General features: G+C 36.8%; 1 protein-coding gene across 30 annotated transcripts in view; it reads left to right on the top strand.

Moving 5' to 3' along the window:
* ZNF385B (zinc finger protein 385B) overlaps positions 1-25,471 on the top strand; it is a 385,687-nt gene that overhangs the window by 329,989 nt on the left and 30,227 nt on the right. For all 30 annotated transcript variants that reach the window (XM_070581599.1, XM_070581604.1, XM_070581606.1 and 27 more), the window contains one exon: positions 24,329-24,491. In XM_070581599.1, the coding sequence (XP_070437700.1) occupies positions 24,329-24,491 (163 nt within the window). The remainder of the gene's footprint in view (positions 1-24,328; positions 24,492-25,471) is intronic.

Genomic DNA, 25,471 nt, shown 5'->3' with positions numbered 1-25,471 from the left:
AATCACCCAAAACTGGAATTGACCCAAATGTCCATCAACTGATAATGAGTAAACAAAATGTGGTATAGCCAGAAAATAGACTACAGCTCAGCAATAAAAAGAAATACATGCTACAATGTGGGTGACTCTCAAAGGCAGTATACTAATGAAAGAAGTTGGACACAAAAACTATATGGTGTATGATTGCACTTATATAACTTTCTGCCAAAGACAAAGCTACAGGGACAGAAATCAGATCAGTAGTTAACACGGACTGAGGGTGAGGTTAGACAATTGGCTCCAAAAGGGCATGAGGGAACTTTTTCAGGATGGAAATACTCTAAATCTTCATTGTCGTAGTGCTCACACTACTGTTTTTGTTTTTCAAAACTCATAGAACTCAATAACTGAAAAAGGAATTTTACTGTATGTAAAGTAAATCTGACTAGAAAAAATCAATATGATATGAGTCATGAAATATTTTATAAATAGAAGACTAATTAACGGTAGAGACGTAACTACAGTCATGTCAAACTACAATATTATTACTAGATTTAAGGCTTAATAATTAAAGGAATTTTGCAAGAAAAGACAGAATAATAAAGACCAAAATAGATCCAAGTATATTTAACAGTTTTACACAGTTATTATCCAAATTTCTACAGTCACATAGGGAAATTAAAGTTTCTGTAACTTTTTAAATATAAAATGAAAGTGTTTACTACTTAACTGACCAATTACAAAATGAATGCCCACCTGAAGACATGTGATCCCCTTAGTTCTAGCATTCCCAGCGCAGCAATGCTAGGTGTTGCAAACATAATAGAATGTAAATAGATTGCAAAGAGAAATTGCAAAAATCTTGCAAAAGATGCGGAATTTCATGAAGTCCATGAATGGAACGGTAGAGAACTGCTTGATACCACGCCACTGACCAATGAGGATCTGCCTGTTAGAAGAGTTAATTTAAGAAGAGAAAGAGTAACAAGATTGATGACAGATAGTCTCTTCAAAACAAAAGGTTTTGACTGTAAGTGAATAATAGAGGCTCTGGGGTCAATTACAAATCCCTTAAGTTAAAAAAAAAAAAAAAAACACTAGTGTATATGTACGTGGTTCAAAATGCAAATTAATTTTAGAAGATACTTTGAAAAATCTTATTCCATCGTATTCCCCATCCTCCCACCCTCCATGCCATCCCCTGTCTATCTGTAACCACTATAATATTTCTTGCATATCTTTTCTGGGTTTGTTGATGTATATATAACCAAGTATAATAAATATTCTTATTCTCTCCCTTTTCTACATAAAAGGTAGAGTACTATTCACATTTTCCTTTGCCTTGCGTTTTTTGCATTACAATACATCCTGGATGATTTTCCCTATTAGAACACAGAGAGCTCCCTCACTATTTTCTGTAGATGTGCTAGGCAAAGATGTCCACATCCTACTCTCTAGAACCTTTTACTACATTATCTTATGTGGCAAAGGAGAATTAAGTTGGTAGATGGAATAGGGTGCTAATCAGCCAACCTTAAAATAAATTATCTTGGATGATCCTGCGGGCCCAAAGTTCCTTAAAAGTAGAAGAAGGAGGCAAAAGAGAAGGTTCGAGTGACATGATGTGAAAACAACTCAACTGGCCATTGTTGGCTTTGAAGGTGAAAGAAGGTGCCACAAGCCAAGGAATGTGGGCAGCCTCTAGATGCTGGAAAGTCAAGGAAATTGATTTTCCCCTAGGGCCTCCAAAAGAGGTCACACCTGGGCGGACACTTTGCTTTTAACCCAATGACACCCATGTCAAACTTCTGACCTCCAGAACAGTAAGATAAATGTGTCTCGTTTTAAGCCACTAAATTTGCGGTAATTTGAAGACTCACACAGTCAGTCCTCCATATCTTTGTATGTGAAACCCATGGATAGAGAAGGCAACTAAAGGACTTGAGCATCCCTGAATTTTGGTATCCGAGAGGATTCCTGGAACCAATCCCTTACAGATACCGAGAGGTGACTGTACAATAGTCTATGTGTGGATGTTCCACAGTTTAACTAGTCCCTCTTTGGTGGACACTTAGGTTGTTTCTGATCTTTTAGAATTACATAGATTTTCACAGTCAACAGAGCTAGGACATAAATTCTGGTCTCTTGCCTCTAAATCCACAGCTCTTCCTATTATATTATGTTGCCTCATATAATAACTTTACTTACTTTCCTAGCATTTATTGCACTCCTATTTTATGCCAAGAACTGTGCTAGGCTCCAGTCCAGCAGTGACTTTTTCTAGCAGACAGTGTACCTGAAAGCATCTAAAGATTAACCTTATTAGATCCTCTTAGAACATGTTCCAGATCTTCTGCTCTGTATTTTTATTATCCCATGGGTAGAGAGCCCTCACAGTATAGAACAGTAGAGTGAGAGTCCTTGAACAAGAATTAAGTCCTAATTCTGAACCTGATAAATCACTTCACCACTGTAGGCCTCAGTTTCTTCTTCTGTGATATAACCTAAAATAGACTGCATGATCTTTGGGAGGACCATCCCAGCTCTATGACTAAAACTCATTTCCATGGCATTTCTGCTAGAAGGATGGGGTATAAACACCTCCATCTTACAGGTGGAACAGCTAAGACTCAGAAAGAATGACTATGAGTTTGTGTTTTATTTGTGTTATGGGTTGGGAGTGAAAAGGTGTGCCAACCTTCTTTCTCCACCCAGAATTGCTCTGGGAGTAGGTTTACCTTTGACTTGAGCTTCATTCAAAGTTAGTAATTTTCTTTGTATTTAGTAATGAGGACACGGACAAATGCACACACATGAGCATGTGACCACCAGCTTCCTGTCACCACTCAAAAGTTCTGTTGATAATGCAGAAAGAAATTAAATTTCTAAGTCATGTTTAGACTCTGGGAAGTCAAGCCACAAAGTCTGGATGGCAAGTTCACAAGTGTGACATATACGTGTTCTCAGAGTTTAGTAATGGTGCTATAATCTGCATAAGTGAACTCTGAAACTGAGCATTTTTTATTCGGGGAGAGTTTATTATTATTTTATAATTACCCCATTTACATTTTAATGTAAGAATTAAGAAGATGCTCATCCTTATTTTCTTTAATAACATTTTTAAATCAGCCCTAGACTGAATTGGCTTCACTCTTCAGTGTAGAAAATATGTTTATTGAAAAATCTGGAAGGCAGATTTGCAGTAAACAGACTGCATTCTGCAGTACTCCATTACCCATATAAAATGAACCAGGGCAGGCTCATGCGTTAAAATTCAATGTGACCTCCTTTAAGTGTCCCATAGCCCCCTTTGTCCAGTTTTTATCATCTCAGTAGAGCTTCACTATTGGAAAGCAAAAGCCCATAGCTTTATTTACACAATACAGTGTTATGCAAATGAGCAAGTATTAATCACAAACATTTCCCAAATGAACCTTTACAAATTAACACCATTAACTTCGCCAGGGGACAGGCATTGGAGTCCAGGAATAATATGACTTTCCAACTGAGTCCTAGACATTTGCACAAGTCTGTGCAGCACCCGAATCCCTAGTTTCTTCTTGGCCACCTTTTTTTTGACTGACATGGTTTAAGCTGAGCATCCAATGAGGTTTTCCCTAGCCTGAATGCCCCTTTCTTCTCCAATGAATGAGTGCACTGCAACTTAGGATGGTCATAAATTGATAAGCCTAAATCTGAATCTTCACCCTTTAGCTTGGAAATACTGCTTCTAGAGTTAAACCTTGCCAGGGAAGTAGGCCTTCTATACTGTTCTGTAGTTGGTTTTAAATAAGACTCCCCAACTTATTGGGCTTTCAGTTCTCATACTAAAAGACCAGAAACCAAATCTAACATACGCTTTTAAAATATTTTTGAGGCTAACATTTCTCTTTTTGGCTAGGTTGAAAGTTGGCAGATCACAAATAAGTTCTAATTTACATATTAATTTCAATTCCTTGGAGAATGATAGCAGAAGGATGAAGGAAACTGATCTTTAAACAGATTCTTACACAAAATCAGGGCAACTTGATTCTGTTAAGTGTTCAAAAATAGTGATGATCTTCTTTTATTATTGTTGTCTCAGAACACAGTTAATCATAAATACCGTTAATATATGACTGAGTCCTTTATGATTTATAGGCAAATCAAAATGAGAGCATAATGATATTTTTAATAAAGTGTTATATACTCTAATTCAGGAACTGACCTTGAAATTTTGATACTCAGCATTAATACTATAATTGATTAAGCATGAGATGCCGTGTCCCTAATTGCTGACCCCATAGGCTTTCATACTCATTTGGAGCTAACCCATTTGATTTTTTGAATTTACAGTACAGTCGTGTGCTGCATAATGACATTTCAGTCAACAATGAACTGTATATAGATGGTGGTCTCATAAGATGAGTACCACATAGGCTAGGTGTGTTGTAGGCTATACTATCTAGATTTGCGTAAATACACTCTATGATGTTCACACAATGCACAATCACCTAACAATGCATTTCTTGGACTGTATCCCCTTCATTAAGCGACGCATAACTGTATTACCTTTTGAATAGCAACCATAAATTTTGAATCACTTATCGTTCACAATTTCTTTATTTGATCTGATTTTGTGGTTCCTCCTGGTTTTTAAGTTTGTTGTATTATTCTTTGTCTTTGTTTTGGTTTTTGGCTATCTAATATCTCTATCTCTCATTTTAGGCCACTGTTCTTTTTGCTATGTTCTCTTTCCTCATGTCTCAAGACATAAGAAGATGACCTCATTTCATTGATTTACATTAGACTGATTAAGTACAAATGGACAGGAAATTAAGGGTTTACTTAGAAATTAAAATGGCAGGGTGACCAACCATTTGTGTAAACATTTCTGTGGGTGACTTGACTCTCCTATTCTTCACTACAAAGCCCTTAAGATTGCAGAAAATGCAACAGAAAGACCATTCAACAATCCCCTTCAATTCCCATATGACTGCAACTAGTGTTAATTGATACTACCACTGTGCCACTTCCCTCTGCATTTTGTGTCTTTGTCATTTTAGCAGTTTTCATCAGGATAAGGTCATTCAAGTATGCCTTCCTGGGTCTTTCTGCCTATATCTCTTTTCTTCAGTTTTAATTTTATGCCTACTTGCTGATTTCTTTAGCAGTTCATATAATACAATACAAATTCTCTGTCTTGCATAAACAAACTGCCCCCACCCACTATCTGCCACTTTAAGAGGCTTTAGTGCTGTTTCTGCTAGAGACCCTGGCATTCTCTGTCATCCTGCAGAGATCTCAGCAGTCATGAGATTAGGGAGAAAGCCACAACTTTGGGTCCCACATAAATGTCCTTTCCCCGTGCTGCTGGATGACCCTCCACCTCCTTTGGCCACTAGGCCTAACTCCACCTCTCCACCAGCTGCCATGGGGCAGCAAGTCCCTCCAGCAGCTGTGGTTCCTTCCCTGGGAAGTAAGAGTGGCCGGGAAACAGGAACCCACTAGACACCACATTCGAAGATGTCCCTTGCAGCAAAAGCAGAAGAGGCACTTGGCTGTAAGGACACCTGCTTGCATTTTCTAAGGAATCAAACTTTTTATTCATCACTATATGACACTCTTCTGAGGGACTGCACATTTTGCTATTGGCTGCCTTGTGCTTGCTTTTAACTGCAGCAATTCTGCCCACAAGTTATCAGTGTTTCTCTTCCCTGTCAAAACATATTCTCTTCTAAACCATCACATTCCTCTTTCCTTGTTCCCTGGTCTATCTTCTCTCTCCCTCTCCTCTAACTCTTCTCTTTTCCCCTTCTTCTTTCTCTGGTACAAAAGCACAACAAATACACTATTTTTCCTATCTTTCTTGGACACTCATAGTGTCTTTCTTAAGCTTATTTCAGGTGAATAACTGGATCCATTGCTTTAAATTCAGAGCGCTTCACTTGAAAAGGGCTCTAGGTTAAAAAATGTTGAGTATATTATTTGAAACTCTTCAATTTGAAATATTGAGTATATTATTTGAAACTGTAACCAACATACTGTCCAAAAAAAAAATGGTTTATCCTATATTTCCTGAATTTTCAGACATCACATTTGATGGTACATTACCCTAACAGATATGTCAAGGAAAACTTTGAACACTCATCTTCCAGTATTTGACCCCCCTACATAACCACTGCCAGATCCACCCAGCAAATATCTGCCCACGTTAATTCTACAGATTAACCATTGCCTCTCTTCACATATACATGTACAATCACTGCCTGCCACTCAGACACATCTACTCTATTTCTCTGGAAAGCCTTTGAGATAGATAGCAGGTACTTTAGTCTATTAATTGACATTTATATTTATATAATCATATGTAAATTATACACATACAATTACGTATAACTATATATATGTGTGTGTATATAGATATAATTTGTTGAGTTTTTTTAAAGAATCGGTGCCGATAAACCTAGCCTGTTAGGTTTCATCTATGCTAACAGTGGCCTCCCATTCAGAAAGGAAATAAGCCGAGGAAGTTGGTCCTCACTGAAAAGTGAGTCTATGATGATGGAGTTTGAAGAAAGCCACACTTAAACTGAATTCTGCAGCTGATGATTAACTAAAGAGATACCATAGTGATAATAATCTCATTGCTGAGTTGGGAACTGAAAAGCTAGTTGTAAAGTTTACATCTGCTATTAAGCAGTACAAATTATTAGATAAATGAATAATTTTGTAAGTTTGGAAAACCAACTAATCTGTCAAGAAAAAAGGTACTGAAGATAGAAGGAATCAATAGCATCAAATAGAAATCTAGAAAATGATAGCCTGCTTTTGTCAAACATTTTACATTTTTCCCATAAATAAGACTATTTATATTGATTCTTAGGTTTGGAGGGTAGCGAAGCAGACAGGAGATAATTAAAAGCATAAATCTCAGGAGCTTGGGAAGGTAATTCTCTGCTTTGCAGACACAGCTGACAAAATGATGAACATTTTTTGCTTCAGCATGACAGAAATACAATGTGGTTGTAGGGACAAGGAACATACCGTGCTAAAAGTTTTCTTCAATAGCTGCTGTTTAACAGAGCTCTTAACAAAGTTTAGTCAGCTTTTTTGAAGGATATAGTAGTTACTTATTAAATTAAAAAAAAAATTGCCTCCAAAGTAGCACTACAATATTACAAAATATCACAGTCTTTCCTAGTACTGTCTTATTTTAAATAGCATTTGGACAATTTAGGATTGATTTTAAATTCATCGTTGAAAGAAAGAAAAGACTAGGATAAAAGTGAAGTTAAATTTAGCATTGTGACTTATAAAGACTCGTCAGATCCTATGTTTAACAAATGGGTAAATTATGTAACAAACATAATTCAGTGTTTTTCTGGCTTTTCTTAAAACACATAGATGCCTCACATGACATGTTGCTTTATTTATATGTGTTCATTAACACTCAAAATTAGTATGATTAGCCTAATATGATGTTGTGAAGAACAGTAAATATGAATGTTACCAGGAAACTACCAAAACCCATGCCCACGTATCAGAATACATTCTCAACAGAAAACCATTTAGAATCTATGATTCGCCATCAATATTGCAAGCTTTGGTACATTTCCATCGAACATTGGGTACTGACCAAACATAAATAACATCTTTAAAAAATACTATGAGTCTTCTTTTGTTCCTGCGTAAAATTCCTGTCTTAATAACTCTTTTAGACAAGGTAAAAGATTCCTCAATTCATTTTATTGGCGATTTTTCTCATCTAAAACTTGTCTTGCCACTTGGGGGTTGGGGAGAGACTGTTGAAGTCTTGTGTATTTTTCTTCTTTACTTGGTATGGATTTCTTTAGTCAAGATTGGTTGTGGAATCTATAACAATAAGATAATGTTTCACTTGATTTTTGTGGTTTGGGATTCTTCAGCTAAAATTTATTCAACATATAATTAGAAATCAGGTAGAATTTCTAGGCTGAACACCTGCAGGTGTCCTAAATGATTAGTTGCTGGTTTAAAGTCTATAGTCAGGCTTTATTTAGTACATGTTTGATTTTCCATAGCTTGTCTTTTATTTTGTATGCTCGGATAGGCAATTGGCTATAATTTTCACAACATTTACGACAAGAAAAAAAGTATTACTTATGTAGACAAAAGCAAAACAAAACAAAAGCTGTATGCAACAAGAAGTAATCTTGTCTATTCCATTGCTTTCAAGCAAGTGGCTGATTTAATACAGTTCAGAACATCCTGCAAAAGAGATAATTTTTAGTTTCTTTCATCTCTCAAGCAGGTCTTTGAATAAAGTGACAGCATTTGCCCTGGAAGCCAGAGAACTTTAGATATGGTGGGTCAGCATAAAGATGAGTTTTTTGGGTAAAACCTGACTGGCCATAAGGTACTTTTTGATGCATGGCTGGGGTGCGGGTCGGGGAGAGGACAGCATATAGGATGTATTGCTTTAGCCAATTTCTAAAATTTCAAGCTAGGAATATTTGTTGGAAAAATAGTCTTGCTGGTTAATGGGAGTTCTTCAAGGAAAGAAAGTAAAGAAGCAGTGAACTTAGCCAGAGATAAAAGAGCGTCAAAACAGTTCTTGCCTAGAAAGGAAGATTCGAGAAATATACGACAGCTTCCCTACCCTCATAGACCTGATTATCTACCTGAGGAAATAAAACTAACATGCTTAGAAACACTGCTGAACTTATGATGTTAACTGTAGAATAATATAAATTTAGGAAAGGAGACAGCATGTGGGCTGGAATAATCACAAGTGGAAAGCTGGCATTTGATGGATGCCTTTTCTTCTGCCAGGCTCTATACTAGCTACTCGACACATAATATTATCTCTGTATTTGTGCAGAGGTTCAAGAGGGAGGTGAAACCATGAAAGCTTGAGAGATGGTCAGGATTTGAGGGAGAGAGAATTAGAGAATGATAAAATACTAAAATAGATAGGGTTTCTTAAGGATGTAGCTTATGGGCAGACCGCAGGGGTTCCAAGAACCCCCTAAAATTATGCAAAATTTTCCTTGTCTGCATACCTGAAACCACAGTCACTTAAGATGATGGTTAAAGTGATTAAATCTTCCATTCTCACAGAGTGAATCTTCCACAGCTTCCTTTGGCGACATGTTCCAGGATTTAATCATTTTTAGTGGCTAGTATTTCATCTTACCTGAATCTTTAAACTAAAAAAAGAAGAAAGAAAAGAAACTTTGGTCCTTTTTTTCTCACTTTAGTTCTGTCTTCTAGGACACATGGAAAATAAATGTTGTACTCACGACTCAGAAAACAGATCTGATGATCAAGGACTCCCAAAAATACATCACTCTGTTAAGTTTCTGAGTTTTGGGGCCTGAGAACACGATTCGACTCTTATTAATCTGCATTTCCTTCACATAGAAGTAGATTTTAGCTCTCATAAATGATAATTGTATTATTTTAACAGTGGTAAACCTAACATATTTGACACCAAAAGCAGATCATTTTTAAAATCCCCTCTATGGGACAAAGTCATTTTCAGAAATAATTGTGAAATTTCATGAATAATAAGAAAAACCAGAAAAGAAACTCAGAGACTTTTTATTAACATTTTAATATATTACTATACCACTTATTATAGTACAAAAAAGGCAGAAAAGTAAAGGATTAGCCCTTTTTAGTTATATTAATGTGTTTTTTAAGTGAGAAAAAAACTTAAACCTACGTATTATTCTGTTGCAGCAATGAATAATAACGGTACAGTAACAAATAAGTGAATTTTAATAAAATCAAAATGACACAAAAGATATAATTTATGTACCTACTAAATTGTACCACCGATGTTTTATTTTCTTCTGTTTCTTAGTTTTAAAGTACATAATAACTTAAAAAGCATAAATTTCAATTTTAAAGATATTAGCCCAAGTCAGTAAAATATGTCATGTATACACTAAAATTTATATTTACCAAACAAGAATAATACTTCTCATAGTTGACACCATCTCACTTTTAAACACAAATAAAACTTCTAAGCACTCACGTAAAACGAGAGAATTGAAGTTTCTCAAATTCTGTTTCTTTGTCTTTACAATCACTGTGCTATCTATCGTTGTTTATTTCAAATCAACTATTGAAATGTTAGAATATGAGTGGCAAAGGGTTTGCAAATTTGAACTTCATCTGAAATGAACTTAGATGATTTTTAACCATTAGGAACTTACTTTCAAGATGAAGAGGTGTAGCAGTCATGATGCGTTAGGAGTCTGATGATATAACTGCAAGTTCTCTGTGTTAATTTCCATGCAGTTAATTCAAAGATAAGTAACAAAATTGTGCTAATTTTAAGTTTGCATGTCTATTATTAAAATTCAATTGTAACCACAGCAATTGTTTAGAACTTAGACCAACAGCTTTTGTTTCCAGGGAGGAGTGTTTTATTACTAAGTTTAGAATTTGCCAGCGTGCAATGAAAATAAAAGGCCGACTGATTATTAGTAAATTTTGTGATTATTTTTAAATTATCTACAGACAATGCAACTCCTTACCTCCCACACCTGAAGTATACTACAGACGTTTATTATTCAATTAATAGGAATTCTAGCTCTGTTTTAAACACATGTTATATTCAGCATGGAGATACGTAGTGCTGACTTATACTCAGGATCGCCAATAGTTTCTTTTTTATTTTTGATAATGCCCACTGAGTGTTCTCTGAAACATAGCTTTCATTCTCTCTAAACTTTTTGTTCTCTCTAAAATTACCTGGTTTGTGCTCTAGAAAGAAATAACATTCTATCTTATTTGAAAGACACCTATGGAATCGTTTGATGTGATGACTTATTTGTTTATATCATGAGTTTTTACTGGCTTTTTCTTATATCATTTGAAAGTAATGGAAAAGGATAAATTCACTAAAGGAATAGTTGTTACAGTTTTGTCATTTAAATTGTTTAAATCAACAAAATGTCCTATTTGCAATTTTAAACTAAAAATACCAACATTCTCTTCTTAAGATTTATACATTTACACAGATGGTCATAGAAGGGGGTATTCATTAATAGGTGTAAATGTTGGGAAAATGACAAATGTCTTTATCTGTAAAACAGCAGAATAGAATTACTGAATTTGCAGATGTAGATTAAATAATACAGAATTTGAATATCTGAGACATTGTCTTCAAGCTAGTTTTCTAAAGATCTAGACATTGAATAACTGTCTTTTGCATAAATTTCCATTGTTATAAACACAATAAATTCTTATTAATTTGGACGACATTAATTAGGGATTTGTGATAATTCAGGTATGAGCTGAATTGTACTTTTGTTTGGTCCAAATTCTTTCTTCAAAGATAATGCAAATGAGTCTTGCAAAGGAGGTTGAAGGATAGAGGTTTAGAATACCAAAGGAACCCATTGTTTCCAGCTTGCTTCAGCACTTTCAGGGCAGTCATTAAAACACAAGCAATGACATGATTTAAAATAATTCTTATATATTTTAACAAATCACCTAAGAATATCTGGTAGGTAACAGTTATCAACTAACAGCATTTCTTCAAAAATGTTCTACTTTATTTATTTGAAAGACACCTTTTTTCCTCAAATTATAACCATTTAGTAATATCTAATACTATTCTGTTTTTTTAAAGCAAATGAATACGTTTGTGACTTGGTTAACATTTCTCTGAAAGTCATTTGAGTCAAGTGTTTTAACTTAGATAATATCCAGGTTTTATATTCCGGGCCAAACAGATATTGTTTTGAGGCGTGATTTGCCCCATTTAGTTATCTACACTGATTAGATTGAATGATCAATAAATCACTGATTCTGTGTTCTGACCTGGGGCTATCTTGATAGACAAGTCAATGAAACATTGTATTTAATAATTGTTTTTCCAATAACCGAGCAATTGATCTGTTATGAATCTGTTCAACCCATGCCGAGACTAATCAAGCAGCCAGACCCCAAAAATCACACCAACTGGTCACCCCCGCTTCGATCCGCTGCTTCTACTTATAAGCAGAAGTCAGTCAGGAATCTGGAGGGAGTAGGAAGTACTCATTTTATTATGGCCACTTTTGATACCAAAATCTTCGCTCTGTTAGTCACCTATATTCCTCAAAATTCAGGTTTCTAACCAGTTACGAACATCTCTAGGCCAGTTCTTGCCACTGGCCCCATTGTTTGCCAGGCTTTGGCCGCAATGGCTTTTCTTTATTTCCGTGAATCTGCCAAGCTACTTCTGCCCTTCACCCTTTTGGTCTAGTCCATACTCATCACCTACTCTCACCTTAAATGTCTCTTCCTCAGAGCTTTTCTAGACTTCCTAGTCTAAACTAGCCCAACTCCCAATAATAATTTTATACCATCCAGTAATTTTCCTCTATGAAATATATCACAGTTTGTAAAGCTATCTTTCTTTATGTAACTGTTTGATATCTGTTTCCAATACATTCACACACACACACACACACACACCCCGATTGGATTGTCAATTCCAAAAGGACAAGGACTGAGTATATTTTGTGCATTGCTTTTTCCGTGGTGCCTAGCACAGTACATAAATATTTCTTGAATGAATAAATGGTCCAAAAGGGGATTTTTTTAATCTTTAATCTATGACAACCCAAGGATTGGTTGAGAATTACTGAGTCCATTCTCTACAATGAAAACTGTATCTTATATGACCTTAAAGGTCACATCCCCAGACCTATTTCCGCCTCCAGATCATCTCCTGTAAGGAAATTAAGATCATTTTTTTTATCAAAGTGGCTAAGGGAGAGAGACTATTCTGTTTTGGATCTTTCCCTGTGAAGGCTTCTTGGACCCTGGGCTTGGGGCTTTCTTCAATGGTGTCGTGGTTAAGAGCTTAATCCTTTAATCCTGGGTTTGAATCCAGGGTCTTCCATTTCTGGCAATGTGATATTGGACAATTACTTAACTTTTCAGAGTCTCTGTAAACTCTGGCTATTACTTGATCCAATTCGCATTTTGAAAATGTCACTCTGGCTGTTGTGTGGAGAACAAACTGTAAGAGAGCAAGAGAGGCCTTTGGGTGATCACTAAAGAGCTGTTGCAGTAGTCCAGGCAGAAGACGATGGCAGTTTAGACCAAGGTGGTTGTGACTGAGATGTAAAGAATCAGCTGGATTAGAGAAACATTTAGGAGGTAATCTATAGGACTTAGTCATTGATTGAATGTGGTGGTGGAGGTAGAGTGTGACAATGAGGATGATCCCTGGATTTGGCTCTTGAAACAGATGTGGAGTGATGCTATTGGCAGGAAATGACTACTGGAAGAGGACTACGCAGTTCAGGCAGCAAAGCAGAGACAAGTGATACCAGGAGTTTTGGTTCGGAACTTATGTTTAAGGTATTTTGAGATATCCAAGTGGATAGTCTGAGTCTGAAGCTCAGAAAAGAGATCTGAACTAGAGAGGTAGAAACCAGGAAATTATTGGTGTAGAGGAGGTTGGGGAAGTTGTAGTGTGGGTGAGATCAAATGGGGAGTAGACTGGAAAGTTTGGAGTAAGAAGACAAGAAGGCCTAATACTGAGCCTTGGAATATATCAACATTCAGTGACTGGGCAGGGGAAGATGAACCTACAAATGGTTCTGAAATGAAGGTGGGGCAACACCAGCCTCAGAAAGAACCTGAGAAAGCGTGCCTTCCAAAGAGGAAGCAAGGAGTCAGCAGGGTCTGGTGCACTGGCCACCTCCTCAAGCAAGATGAGGAATAAAAGATGTTCATAGTTTTAGGATATAGGGCATTGGTGTTTTGGTGATGTATGTTTTGGGGCATTGGGGTGGACCAGATTAGAGAAGACAAAATGGAGATGTGCACACAATTAACTTAAATTAGACTGTGAAAGAGAGAGAGAGTGAAAAGCTAGGGGTAGGTTGAGGGATGTTTTATTTTGGTTGGGGAGATCTGAGCTTGTTTAAACACTGATGCGAAGGATTTTTTCGTGGGGGTTAAATATAAATGTAAAAAAGAGAAGAGATAATAGACACTGGAGAAGGCAAAAAGGAACAGCATCTCTGGATTGAGAGACTTGCCTTAATGAGAGGAATACCTCCTTTTCTATAAAAGCTCTGGATTTTGGTTTATAGTATCCCTAAAATTTGAAATCTGTGTATTTGAGAACCCCATTACTCCCTGACTTGCTGTGGTAAGAACCTTCTGGTTACTCTCCAGTCTTTTCTTTCCTTCTAGTTGGCCTTTGCTACTAACAGATTGTGCTAGTAAAAAAGCCCTCAGTGGCTTCTCATTACCTACCTAAGTATGCTATCTGTTAACTGCCTTCCCACTACCTAGCATTTAAGGCTTCAACAATAGGGTATTTGCCTTTCTAATCTTTTCTTCCACTATACTCTACCTACACCTGCATTTCACTCAAACTGGATTATTCATATTTCCCTAAACAAAAATTTGTTTTTTCAGACATTTTTTCCTTATCAGAGTCTTCTCCTTATTGGGAGTATGTACCTCTTGCCTTTGGAATCCTTTCTGTTATTGAAGACTCATCTCAAGGCCCTTTCTTTCCTCCAGTTTGCATACCATTTTCTTAAGCCCAGGGCAGGGGTGCACATTTTGTTGCCTGATTCCCAGAAATACGCTTAGGAGAACATATAGCTACAATATATACAAATTAGGGTATGGAAACTAATTAGGAAAATTTAAAATGTCTGCTTTAATTCAATTAAAGTACTTTTAAAAATCATTTCTAGTTGTAAAAGAAGAAAAATAACCATTTTAAGCATCTAATGCCTATTTTTGCATCATGGGTGACAGCACAACTCTGGAAACAACTTATATATCTTTCAATAAGATGCCGTTGAAATAAATTTGGTTCAGTCATATAGTGGAATATATATACACAACCATTTAAAAAATTAGAAAACTTTCTAATTACTCATTTTAAAAATGTCTAAGATCTATTGCTAAGTAGAAAAGCAAAAGCTGAACAGCAGAACAGCATATGTGGTATTTACGTTTTTGTCTAAAAATAGAAGAATGGAAAAATACATATATACATATATATTTGCTTGATAGGCGTGCAAATTTTCTCTGGCAGGCTATATGGAAAGTGACAACTAGTTGCTGAGTCTGAAAGGTAGACTTTTCACAGTAGATACTTTTTTCCAATACTTTTGGACTGTGGGATTGGATTGCCTAGACAAAAATAAAAACAATTTTAAACCTTAAAAGAAACAAAAGTAATGGTTAGCTAATTAGACACAAGTAAAATTGTATAGAAATCGTGGATGATTCAAGTCCAAAGATTGCAGATCTGCCAAATATTATAACTACTGGTTAAGAAAATCCTTCCTTTGAAGGCTTTCTGATCCTTCAGTGGGATTTGACTTTGAACCTTTTCATCTCTTGTCTGGATAATGTAATGGCCTCCTCTTCTAGTTCGCCTCACCCCCAACCTCCCCACCGTATACTCGTAGCTTATTCTCCACACAGTAACTAGAGTGATCATTTTATAAACAGAAATCAAACAAGGCTACTGCTCTGTTCAAACCACTGCTGGGATTTCCCATCTACGTAGAATAAAAGGCAAAATCCTTACAACGGCCAGTTGCTGTTCCCTGGACCTGAAATGCTCTTCTCCCAGATATCTACCTGATTAACTCCTTCACTTCATTCAGGTCTCTGTACAAATGCCCCCTCAACAGAAAGACTTTCCTTATACCTAAAATGGCACCCCATCCCATCATAGTCTACCCTCCCTACCTTTCCTTATTTGTTTGTAGCACCATCTAATGTATTATAAATGTATCACATCACTTAACACTTAGTATCTAAAATATATGTAAATCTATATTTCATTGTTGATTTCCCCATACTAGAATGTAAGTTTCACTAGACCTGCATTCCACAGCACTTAGAATGATGCCTGGAACATAATAGGTAATCAATAAATATTTGTCAAATGAAAGAATAAATGAAACTTAAGTGTTAAATTCCTGCTTTTTAAGACTTTTCTTATTCTGTCCAATATATTTTGTGTTCAATTCAACAACTCTTTGTTGAGTGTGTACCATGTAATAGGTGCTTCAGAAGACTCAAAGATGAGTCAGACAGTGCTCACATTGATCATATCATATATTATATGAACAACCTTTGTTGTGACTATTGTTGGTGAGTAGACCTTTTAGACAATATCACACAGAATCAGAAACTGGAAGTTCACTTAGCATTCGCTGATTATATCCAGATATTTTGGTATTTATGGGTGAATCAAAGTTACAGGCATGTTTATTTATTTTTGCCTCCAGTAGACCAATCTTTTATACGTAAAGAAGGTTGACCAGATTAATCTGGGATGAAAACTTCTAGTTCAATCTGGTACTTTAATGTAGAGACAGCCTTAACATGTCCCAGGTTGGCTAAGTGACTACTGCAGATGTACAGTTTCTTTATTTTCTTTTAGTTAAATTTGTATGTTTTGAAAGGAGATAGTATTAATCTTCACATTTACATATTTCACTTAATTTTGAATTATAAAATGCTGGGTTTTAAAAATTGGTTTATGGCTTTGAGGTATGAGTTTTACAAAAATCTATTTTGTAAAAGAGGTTTTCAAATGAGTAATGATAAATAAATAATATATTAAACATATATAAAATATTAGTAAAGCCATTCTTCAACCAATTTTCTGAGCATTGCATTTTCAAAGTTACTTTGCCACTTTTGTCTACATTAAGCATATTATATATCAAACGTAAGGAGACACAATGCAAATTCTAATTTTAGATTTATTTTGTATCATTTATGTAAATTTCTTTAATATGGAAATGGAAGTAAATGTAATACCTTCTAGACTGATTAAAAATTAATGTGTGGAAGCCTGGGAGCCTAATTTAAAAGACCATCAGAAGACTTGAATTAGTTAGCTGTAGAGTCACGACTTCAATGCGTAGACTTGAATTATATTGCATTACTTATCACTGAGTAACGAAAATGGCTCTTAGAAAGCACGCAATGGCAATCCATTTCCCTACTGAAAGGGCTGCACCCTCAAACATGGTAGAAAGAAATCTGGGATGTAACTGTGAAATCACTATAAACTCTGAGCTACCCTTCTTTACAGTGCAAGGTAGCTGAGAATCACTAAGTAAAATTTGCTAGTTTAATATAAAATATGAAATTAATTTGAGAGGTGGATAATTTCCACTTTTGAATACTTTGGGAAATCACAAATGACTCAAGAATATTAAGTAATTATTAACAAACCCTTAATGTTTTGTAATGTATTATAAAAATAAAAGATGATGTTCATGTGTTTCATAAAAATTCTAAGATTTAGACATTCTAACAGGTTAGGTCCCCATATGCATAATTCTTTGAGAAAGTTAGATATTTTTATAAATTATAAATGTTCCCATCATTTCATATTCAAGGTTATGTTAGTGTACAGAGCACTAATTTTCCCACTTTGGCATAACTTAGAGAATATGGCTTATCAAGTGCATTCTGTGTGACTTCATGGTTTACTCCCCCTTATAATTTGGAAGGGAGATTAAGGGCATATTTCACCAGGGTTCATTTACTTCATTTTGCCTCATGTAAACTCTAGTGCACATAGTAGGAGTTTACACATACATTTATCATTAAGTTGACTCAAATATTGGCCCCCAACCTAGAAGACAAAGTAAATATACCTTTCAAAAGTTGTAATGTAGGGGTCAGTCTGGTGGCACAGCGGTTAAGTTCACACGTTCTGCTTCAGTGGCCCAGGGCTCACCAGTTCAGATCCCAGGTGTGGACCTATGCATCACTTGGCAAGCCATGCTGTGGCAGGCATCCCACATAGAAAGTAGAGGAAGATGGGCATGGCTGTTAGCTCAGAGCCAGTCTTCCTCAGCAAAAAAGAGGAGGATTGGTGGCAGATGTTAGCTCAGGGCTAACCTTCTTCAAAAGAAAAAAAAAGAAAAATATTGTAATGTAATTAAAATGGAGAAGTAAACAGTCTGTTGTTTTTTTTTAAAGATTGGCACCAGAGCTAACATCTGTTGCCAATCTTCTTTTGTTTTTTTCTTCTTCTTCTCCCCAAAGCCCCCAATACATAGTTGTGGATTCTAGTTGTAGGCCCTTCCAGTTGTGCTGTGGGATGCCGCCTCAGCATGGCCCAATGAGCGATGCCATGTCCATGCCCAGGCTCCAAACTGGCGAAACCCCAGGCCACCAAAGTGGAGCACTCAAACTTAACCACTCAGCCACAGGGCCAGCCCCGTGGACATAAATTTTAATTGTGGCCTAATTTGAAAATAAGCAGAGGACAGGAGGGGAGAGCAGGATTGAATAAATCAAAGGATTTGGGGCTCAGATCACAGTTGTCATAGCCAAGCTCAAATAACTGTCTCTTACACCCTGCTCTCTACTCAACCTTAAACTAGAAACAGGGTATGTGTTTGGATATTCAGAGAAAGAATCTTAGATTTTGGGAAATCATCTAAAATTAATAATCCACCTTCACATAATTAAATTATAACCTCATTGGGAAAATGAGGCAAACTTTTGTTCACTTGGAACTCTATAAGAAAAAATTTAAAAAAAAAAAATCACTTTATTGGGGCCAGCCCAGTGGTGCAGTGGTTAAATTCAGTGTGCTCCACTTTGGCAGCCCAGGTTCGCGGGTTTGGATTCCAGGAGCAGACCTACACGCTCATCAAGCCATGCTGTGGCAGCATCGTACATGCAAAATAGAGGAAGATTGGCACAGATGTCAGCTCAGGGAGAATCTTCCTCACCAAAAAAAAAACTCTCTTTATTAAAAAAGCCACTTTTTGCTATATTCCAGATGATTTTAAACTCAAATGTCAGTGTTTTTCTAATTCATCATGTAAATTCTGTCATAGTTCTTAGGTTCATTTATAGCTTCTCCATGTTTCAATATGTAAAGTAATTCCACCAATGAATCATGCACCAGAAACATGAGCATCGACTCTCTTAGCTGACTAATAAGCTACATTTGAAAAATTAACTTGAAGCCCACTAAATATCTTAACATTTTAAGAAATTAGTTAATTTGCCTACGTGGAACTTTTTCTATAATGTGAACGAATATGTATGTAATGCTCTTTTATTCAAATAGTGGCAATTGAAAGCAGCTGCAACCCAGGAATTCTGCTTCTGTCTTGTGATGTTTGATAGAATCTAAATTAGACCCAAAGAGAATTAGCAGTCTAGAGTGTGCCTCATTTTCTTCCTAGAGAGCCACCACATTCTTCTTTAGTAACAAAGAAATATTTGGAGTTGATGGCTTTTTTTTATATATACCTTAAAAACAGTAAATGTGAAACATCATAGCCAGAAATCTGGCCCTGCAGGACACCATTTGCATTGAATTAGATATGAATAGTGCTCCACTCCGCCTGGAGTTAAGCCAGGTGGTGACCCTGGACAGGCCACAGCAACCTGGAGTGTTTCACTTAGCTGTAAATTAGAAATTAGCAAAGACTTTGTGTCTTTTTAAGCTAAAAATCTCACAATGGTTATAATTTTATCTGGACTTTGTTTTCAACAGATCCCAGTAGATGAGGATTGAATGAAGTGAATATCAAAGCCAGTAGTATGTCATTACTGATATTGCAGGCCTTACAATTGCAAATATCAGCAGAAAGACTTACTAGCAATCTTTGGATTACGTAAGCCTTTCTCTTGGGTGCATCTTATGTTTCCTAAGTTGTAGCTTTGTCTCTGTGAGTGTATGATTTTGTCAATGCAATAAGTATGTGCAAAAAGAATTTTAATAGGTAAAAATAGTCTTATGTTAAAGCAAAGATTCAAGTAATTATTTAGCTATTACTCTAATTTTAGTTTGTTTCTTAATATGTGTGTCTATAATAATATTAAGCGCTATGTTTTTATCTCAAATAATTATTAAAGCTTCAACATAAATAATTTAGTTGTTCTTTTAATATGGGATTATGGTTTGAAGCTAGTTAAAATCTATGATGTAAAAGCAACATCTTACTTCCTAACCATCTATACAAGATACCTACCAATACAGCATTTGCTTTTTTAATTGTAGGACACTATTATTTCTTTTCTGCTCCACAGGGGATAATAGTTTTCAAGGTACCATGATGCGGTGGCCTTGCCCCGTTGTTCCTTTTCTCTCTGTGTGTTCTAGAGATGCTGAAAAGCGAATGTGCCCGGGAGCACTGCATCGTTCACAGGACTTCACTGCCCTGGCGTGTACTGGCCCCTTTGCTGAAACCCTCCCCTGCACGCTGCCACTTCAGAACCCTGCCCCCAGAGCAGGGCCCTCTCTGATGTCCCTTTTTCACGAAGCTTCCATGATCCCCTCCAATCCGACAAGATTTACCTCTGCTCTGACTCCCAGACTTCCTTGTTGTTCTTGACCTCCCGTTTTCCACTCTCTGCTTTGGGTTATAGTTATTTGCATGCATGTCTTTTCTTCCAAGTACCATTCTTGCGAGTAGGAGTCTTTGTTTTTAATCCTTCATTATGTCTAGCACATGGCAGGTGCTAAATAATTCTTTGTGGAATAAATAATCACGTTTCCCCTTGTTAGTTTAGCCTGGTAGTTCATTTGACATCTGTTTTATTTGGCATTTTAGTGTATGGAGTTTTTCTGAAAATTAACTGACCTCTGTTATTTCCCCTATAACACTGCTTAACAAATTGAGATCTAAGGTCTCAGAAAAAACAGATGCCAATAGTTTTAATGATGTACTTTTCTTTAATTATGAGAACAGTTCTAATTACTTTTTTAAATGCAACAAGATTGGTTCTTTTGGTAAATACGTAGTTGAGGACTTTCTCCAGCAACATTGCCCTTCCCAGGCCTCTTTGTGATTCTGTGTTTGGACTTTCTTTGTACACAAAGTGAACACAGTTTAATATCATGTTTCAAAATCCTAGCCACGTCTCTGAAATCCAAATTAGAAATAAAGTAAAAAACAGAAATGGGAGCACAGTGAATTTTACAATTTCTCATTATTACATTTTTATTTTTCAAGTAATACATTATCTCATTCTTTATCTTTTTTGTTTGGACTAGTTGAGTCCTGAGAGATGTAGAGGATTTGGAAAAGTGAAGGGCTTTAATAACAAAGATGGAGATGAATGGAAGGAAAACATTCCAGGATCTCATTTCCTGTCAAAGCTACACCTCTACTGGTGGGTATTCAGATAGCTGCTGGAGTGACCGCTGAGAGAAGAACCTAGATAACCACGAATTCTTGTGTGGAGGTCACTATGGTGGTTTAGGCAACTCTCATTCTGGCAACTCTTGGCAAGTGATTTCTATGATCACTGCCAGCTGGGGGCACAGCAGCCCTTTTGGCGGAGAAGCAGAAAGCAAACCATTAGTGCTAGACAAACATGAGTCTACTGATTAGTCATCGAGGTGTAAAGTCAGTCGGTTTGGTCAACCAAGTCTCTTAGAAGTGACACAAGAGCCATTGTTGATTGGACTTGATTGTGTTTCCTAGTTCATGGGTTTTCTGGCTCTTGTCCTTGTGTCTTTCACTCCTCAATTAAGGAAATTCCTAGATAATGAAGTCAGGTTAATCGTGTTACTGTTTAACAGTGTCTCATTTCACTTGAAGATTTGCCCAGGATTTAGAAGGTGTTGACACTCTCAGATACAGTCCTGTGGATAGCAAAGTGCTACTACTAAGAATACCACATGGGAATGGGAAAGATGCCCACTGTGAGTGAGTGCCTGCCACTGTGTTTATTCCACAATCTCTCCCAAACAACAGTCAGTAGAAGCTACGAGCCCTTGTTGCACCTCTCTCCATGCCCCAGAGCTCAAAAGGAAAACGGGCCATGGCTAGGGGCACTGGATTCCATCTTGGCATCCACTGAGGTGTCGCTTAGCTGGATCTTTAACCCAAGTGCTAACTGATGCTGTTAACTTTCTGCAGTGATGCCAGGAAATAATAAGGAGGAAATGACACTCTGCTTATCTTGTGCTAGCTGGTTTTATTCAGGGAACCATGTTTCTTTTGCCAAAAGGCACCAAAGTAACATCACACTGTTTAGTATACTTGGAAAGATGAATTATTAGGAGGTCTTCTGATGTCTTGTAGGAACTGTTATATACCTAAAAAGCGAGACTTTCTTAGCTGCTCACAAGAAGGATCAGGCCTGGTATTATGCTAGTAAATTTCCCATGAATTAAGCGGATATTCCCTAGGTTTATAAACTTGTGTTAAAATATAATCCTTCACTGAGTCATTAAAAGCAGTGTGCTTTTTGTGTGTGTAATTTTTCACTTCTAGTAAAGTTATAATGTTAACCTAGTGTGAGTATGTGTATGTAAATGTGTGAACATGTAGTTAAATAGGGGTGCACATGGAAGCATTTCAGACCTACAAAGTGCCTTCTACATCTACCTGTGTGACTTTTGATAAGTCATTTAACTTTTCTAGGCTTGGTTTTCTGTTTGTAAAATGCTGACTAATGGTACTACCTCACAGGGTATTATGAGGATGAAATGAGCCGACACATTTTGAACTGTGCTTGGCAGAGGCTCCATAATATTAGTCATTTGTCTCAATGATATTAGTCATTATTAATATTACTTCACATGATCAATTTTTAAGATGTTGTGTATTTTCTTAATTTATAGCTACCCAACTATATGAGCTGATTTAACCATTCTTGGTTGGTAATAAATAAAGGACTTAAAATAATGTTACACTTTTCCCCTCCCTCGAGATTTTTTTTTTCAATTTGATGGAGAACAAGAAGAGAAGTCCTTGAGCAAACCAACTGTGAGCAGTGATAAGTCAATGATGATCTAAAGCGATATTTATGAAAAGCTATTCAGGAGGTTAGGGATTGTGTACAGTCAATACAGGGCTATTGACCTCGGGTGCCTGGGGTTATATGCTAGGGAAAACACTGATTTTTATTTTTTTTTTTTTGAGGAAGATTAGCCCTGAGCTAACTGCTGCCAATCCTCCTCTTTTTGCTGAGGAAGTCTGGCCCTGAGCTAACATCGTGCCTATCTTCTTCCACTTTATATGTGGGACGCCTACCACAGCACGGCATGTCAAGCGGTGCCATGTCTGCACCTGGGATCCGAAACGGTGAACCCCGGGCCGCCTAAGCAGAACCTGTGCACTTTGCGCCACCAGGCCAGCCCCAAAACTGATATACCTTTAGTTGAAATATAGAATTAAAACCTGGCTCGTTCTGTCCATTGTCACTTCTACCTACCTACTTACCACACACACACTCTCCACCTGTATTCCTCTTGCTGAGGAAAATGAATAAAAATGTTAGCATAATCACCTTCAAACACACAAGGGTATATAAGGAAAACTGATGTAAACAAAGTTATTACTTTAGAAATCCTCTAATCAAACTCATTTTATATGATAGGTTTATCATCCATTTCACTTTTATAACTAAGCTAATATAGAAAATATGTTTCAGTTTGTTTTGTTTTTTTTAACCAAATGCATGTTTACATTTTCAGGGTCTATTCAAAATAAAATTGAAGTGAATATACTTAGATTCCTTTGTTAATATGTACATTAGTATGACATGCCAAAAAGATACAATCCTTGTTCTTTAGACAGAGGGGAATTTTCCAAATGTCAATAAATTGACGAAATGTTTTTCTCGTTTTGCTGTACTTTGTTTTTGTCTTTTGAAGATTTTTAGTCATCGCTTGTCTTGATCTCTTTCTTCCTTTTGATCTAGTATTGAAGTCGCGGTTCCACCTGTGCTCTGTGCATGAGTGAATGTAAGGCTAACTGCTTTGACTTCAGAATCACATGTGAGATCACAAACAAGAATTGTCCCTCCCTGCTTTGTGGCTTGTATCATCTGTTCTTGGAACTGGAATCATCAAAATGACGCAGGAAGCGCATGTAGATGACTCCAAATTGTAGTGCCATTTCCACTCACTAGCAGGCTGCTTTGTCCCACCAGTTGCTCTCAGAGCAGAGCCCAGAAGAAAGTAGATGCAGACGGACAGGTTTGCAGCTGAAAGGAAACAAAATGGAATGGTTGTGGAAGGACATGCCTGGGTAGGATGCTCAAAGGAAGCAGCTTGCTGCCGGCCCAATGTTTGAGAAGTGACCGCAACAGGCAGTGGTGAGAGGGCACTGGTGACAAAGCTCACCTTCATCCCAGTTTTGCCCTGACCCTGTTGTCCACTCACGTAGTGTCTGGTTTGTAAAGACGCAGATCCTCTGTGTTGTGTAGAAGGTTTCAATATACAAAAACCTCTTAGATCCTGGTATACCATTAAATGCCAAAAACGTAGTGGAGGGCTGAGTTGTAAATGTCTGTGGTTCCTATGATTGAATGTATTTTCTCCTGCATGATCATCCATTGTGGTGTTTGTAAGTAGCAGAAAATGAGCCTGATTTGTTCTCCTTTGTAGAGCCAGGCCGAGGCCCACTACAAAGGAAGTAAACATGCCAAGAAGGTCAAAGCACTAGAGGCAACGAAAAATAAACCCAAAATGGTTTCTTCCAAGGACAGCGCAAAGGCTAATCCCAGCTGCTCCATCACTCCAATCACAGGCAACAGCTCTGACAAATCAGGTCAATGCCACTTTTTGTTCTTTACATTCTTTGTGTTCCTCCTGGTCCCCTGCCCCAACCCCATTCTCCTCCCCTCAGCTGTTGCATGTTACTCTCCATGGTTTGTTCTTATAATATGAATATGTTTCCTTCACAGGAAGGGTTATGTGTTTGCCCGGAATCTAAGCATTTGATGTTACCATTCCATATTGTTAAATATATACATTGAAGTATATATGTGTGTGTGTAAATATATCTATATAAGTATCTATGCATGAAAATAAGTAGAGGCAGCTTAGTCAAAATGTGTTTAGACAAAAATCAAGAAATGCATCTAAAATACCGAGTTTATTATTCCTTTCTATTCATTTTATGTTTGGTTTTTACTACAGACTTCTTTTAAAACTTGTTTTTAAATAAAATAGACATTTTTATATTCTCTCACCCCAGTAAAGGTGAGTGGAAGGGCAGAAAGGGGAAGTTTTCTGAGTGGCATCATTAAATGGATCTGGAAATGTGTTCCATAATAAAAGATTTTGATTTTTGAAGATCTTCATAGAGTTCCCCTCAGAGCTGCAAACAAATTTGAGGATTTGAAGGGAACTATTTACAAAGTTATGAACTGACTACAAAAGAACTTTCTATAATTGGAAATGGCTTACTAGTGGACGCGCCTCTTAAGAAGAGTCTGTATTTCATAATCCCAATGAATCAGCAGATTTTCTGAGTAGCTTCAAACTGAATGATTCAGAGAGAAGGGAAGAAATTCATTTTTCTAGCATGTATACCATGAAATTGGATGTTAAACAGGCTTTCACACACTCACATCTGCCCCTGGAGGCCACAATGGCTAAGTCATCTTGTTTCCGTGATTAATTGAGGAACAGTGTCTATCAAAGGAGATTAAGAAAATATGTCCTTTTCTCTTATGTTTGACTCTTTCTTTAGGGACCTCTCTGTTGTTGGAAACACAAACACACAGGCACACACACCCTTACCCT

The sequence above is a fragment of the Equus przewalskii genome, chromosome 17 (genome assembly GCF_037783145.1).
Source record: "Equus przewalskii isolate Varuska chromosome 17, EquPr2, whole genome shotgun sequence".
Classification (NCBI taxonomy): domain Eukaryota; kingdom Metazoa; phylum Chordata; class Mammalia; order Perissodactyla; family Equidae; genus Equus; species Equus przewalskii.
This window is presented reverse-complemented; position numbering and strand designations above follow the sequence as displayed.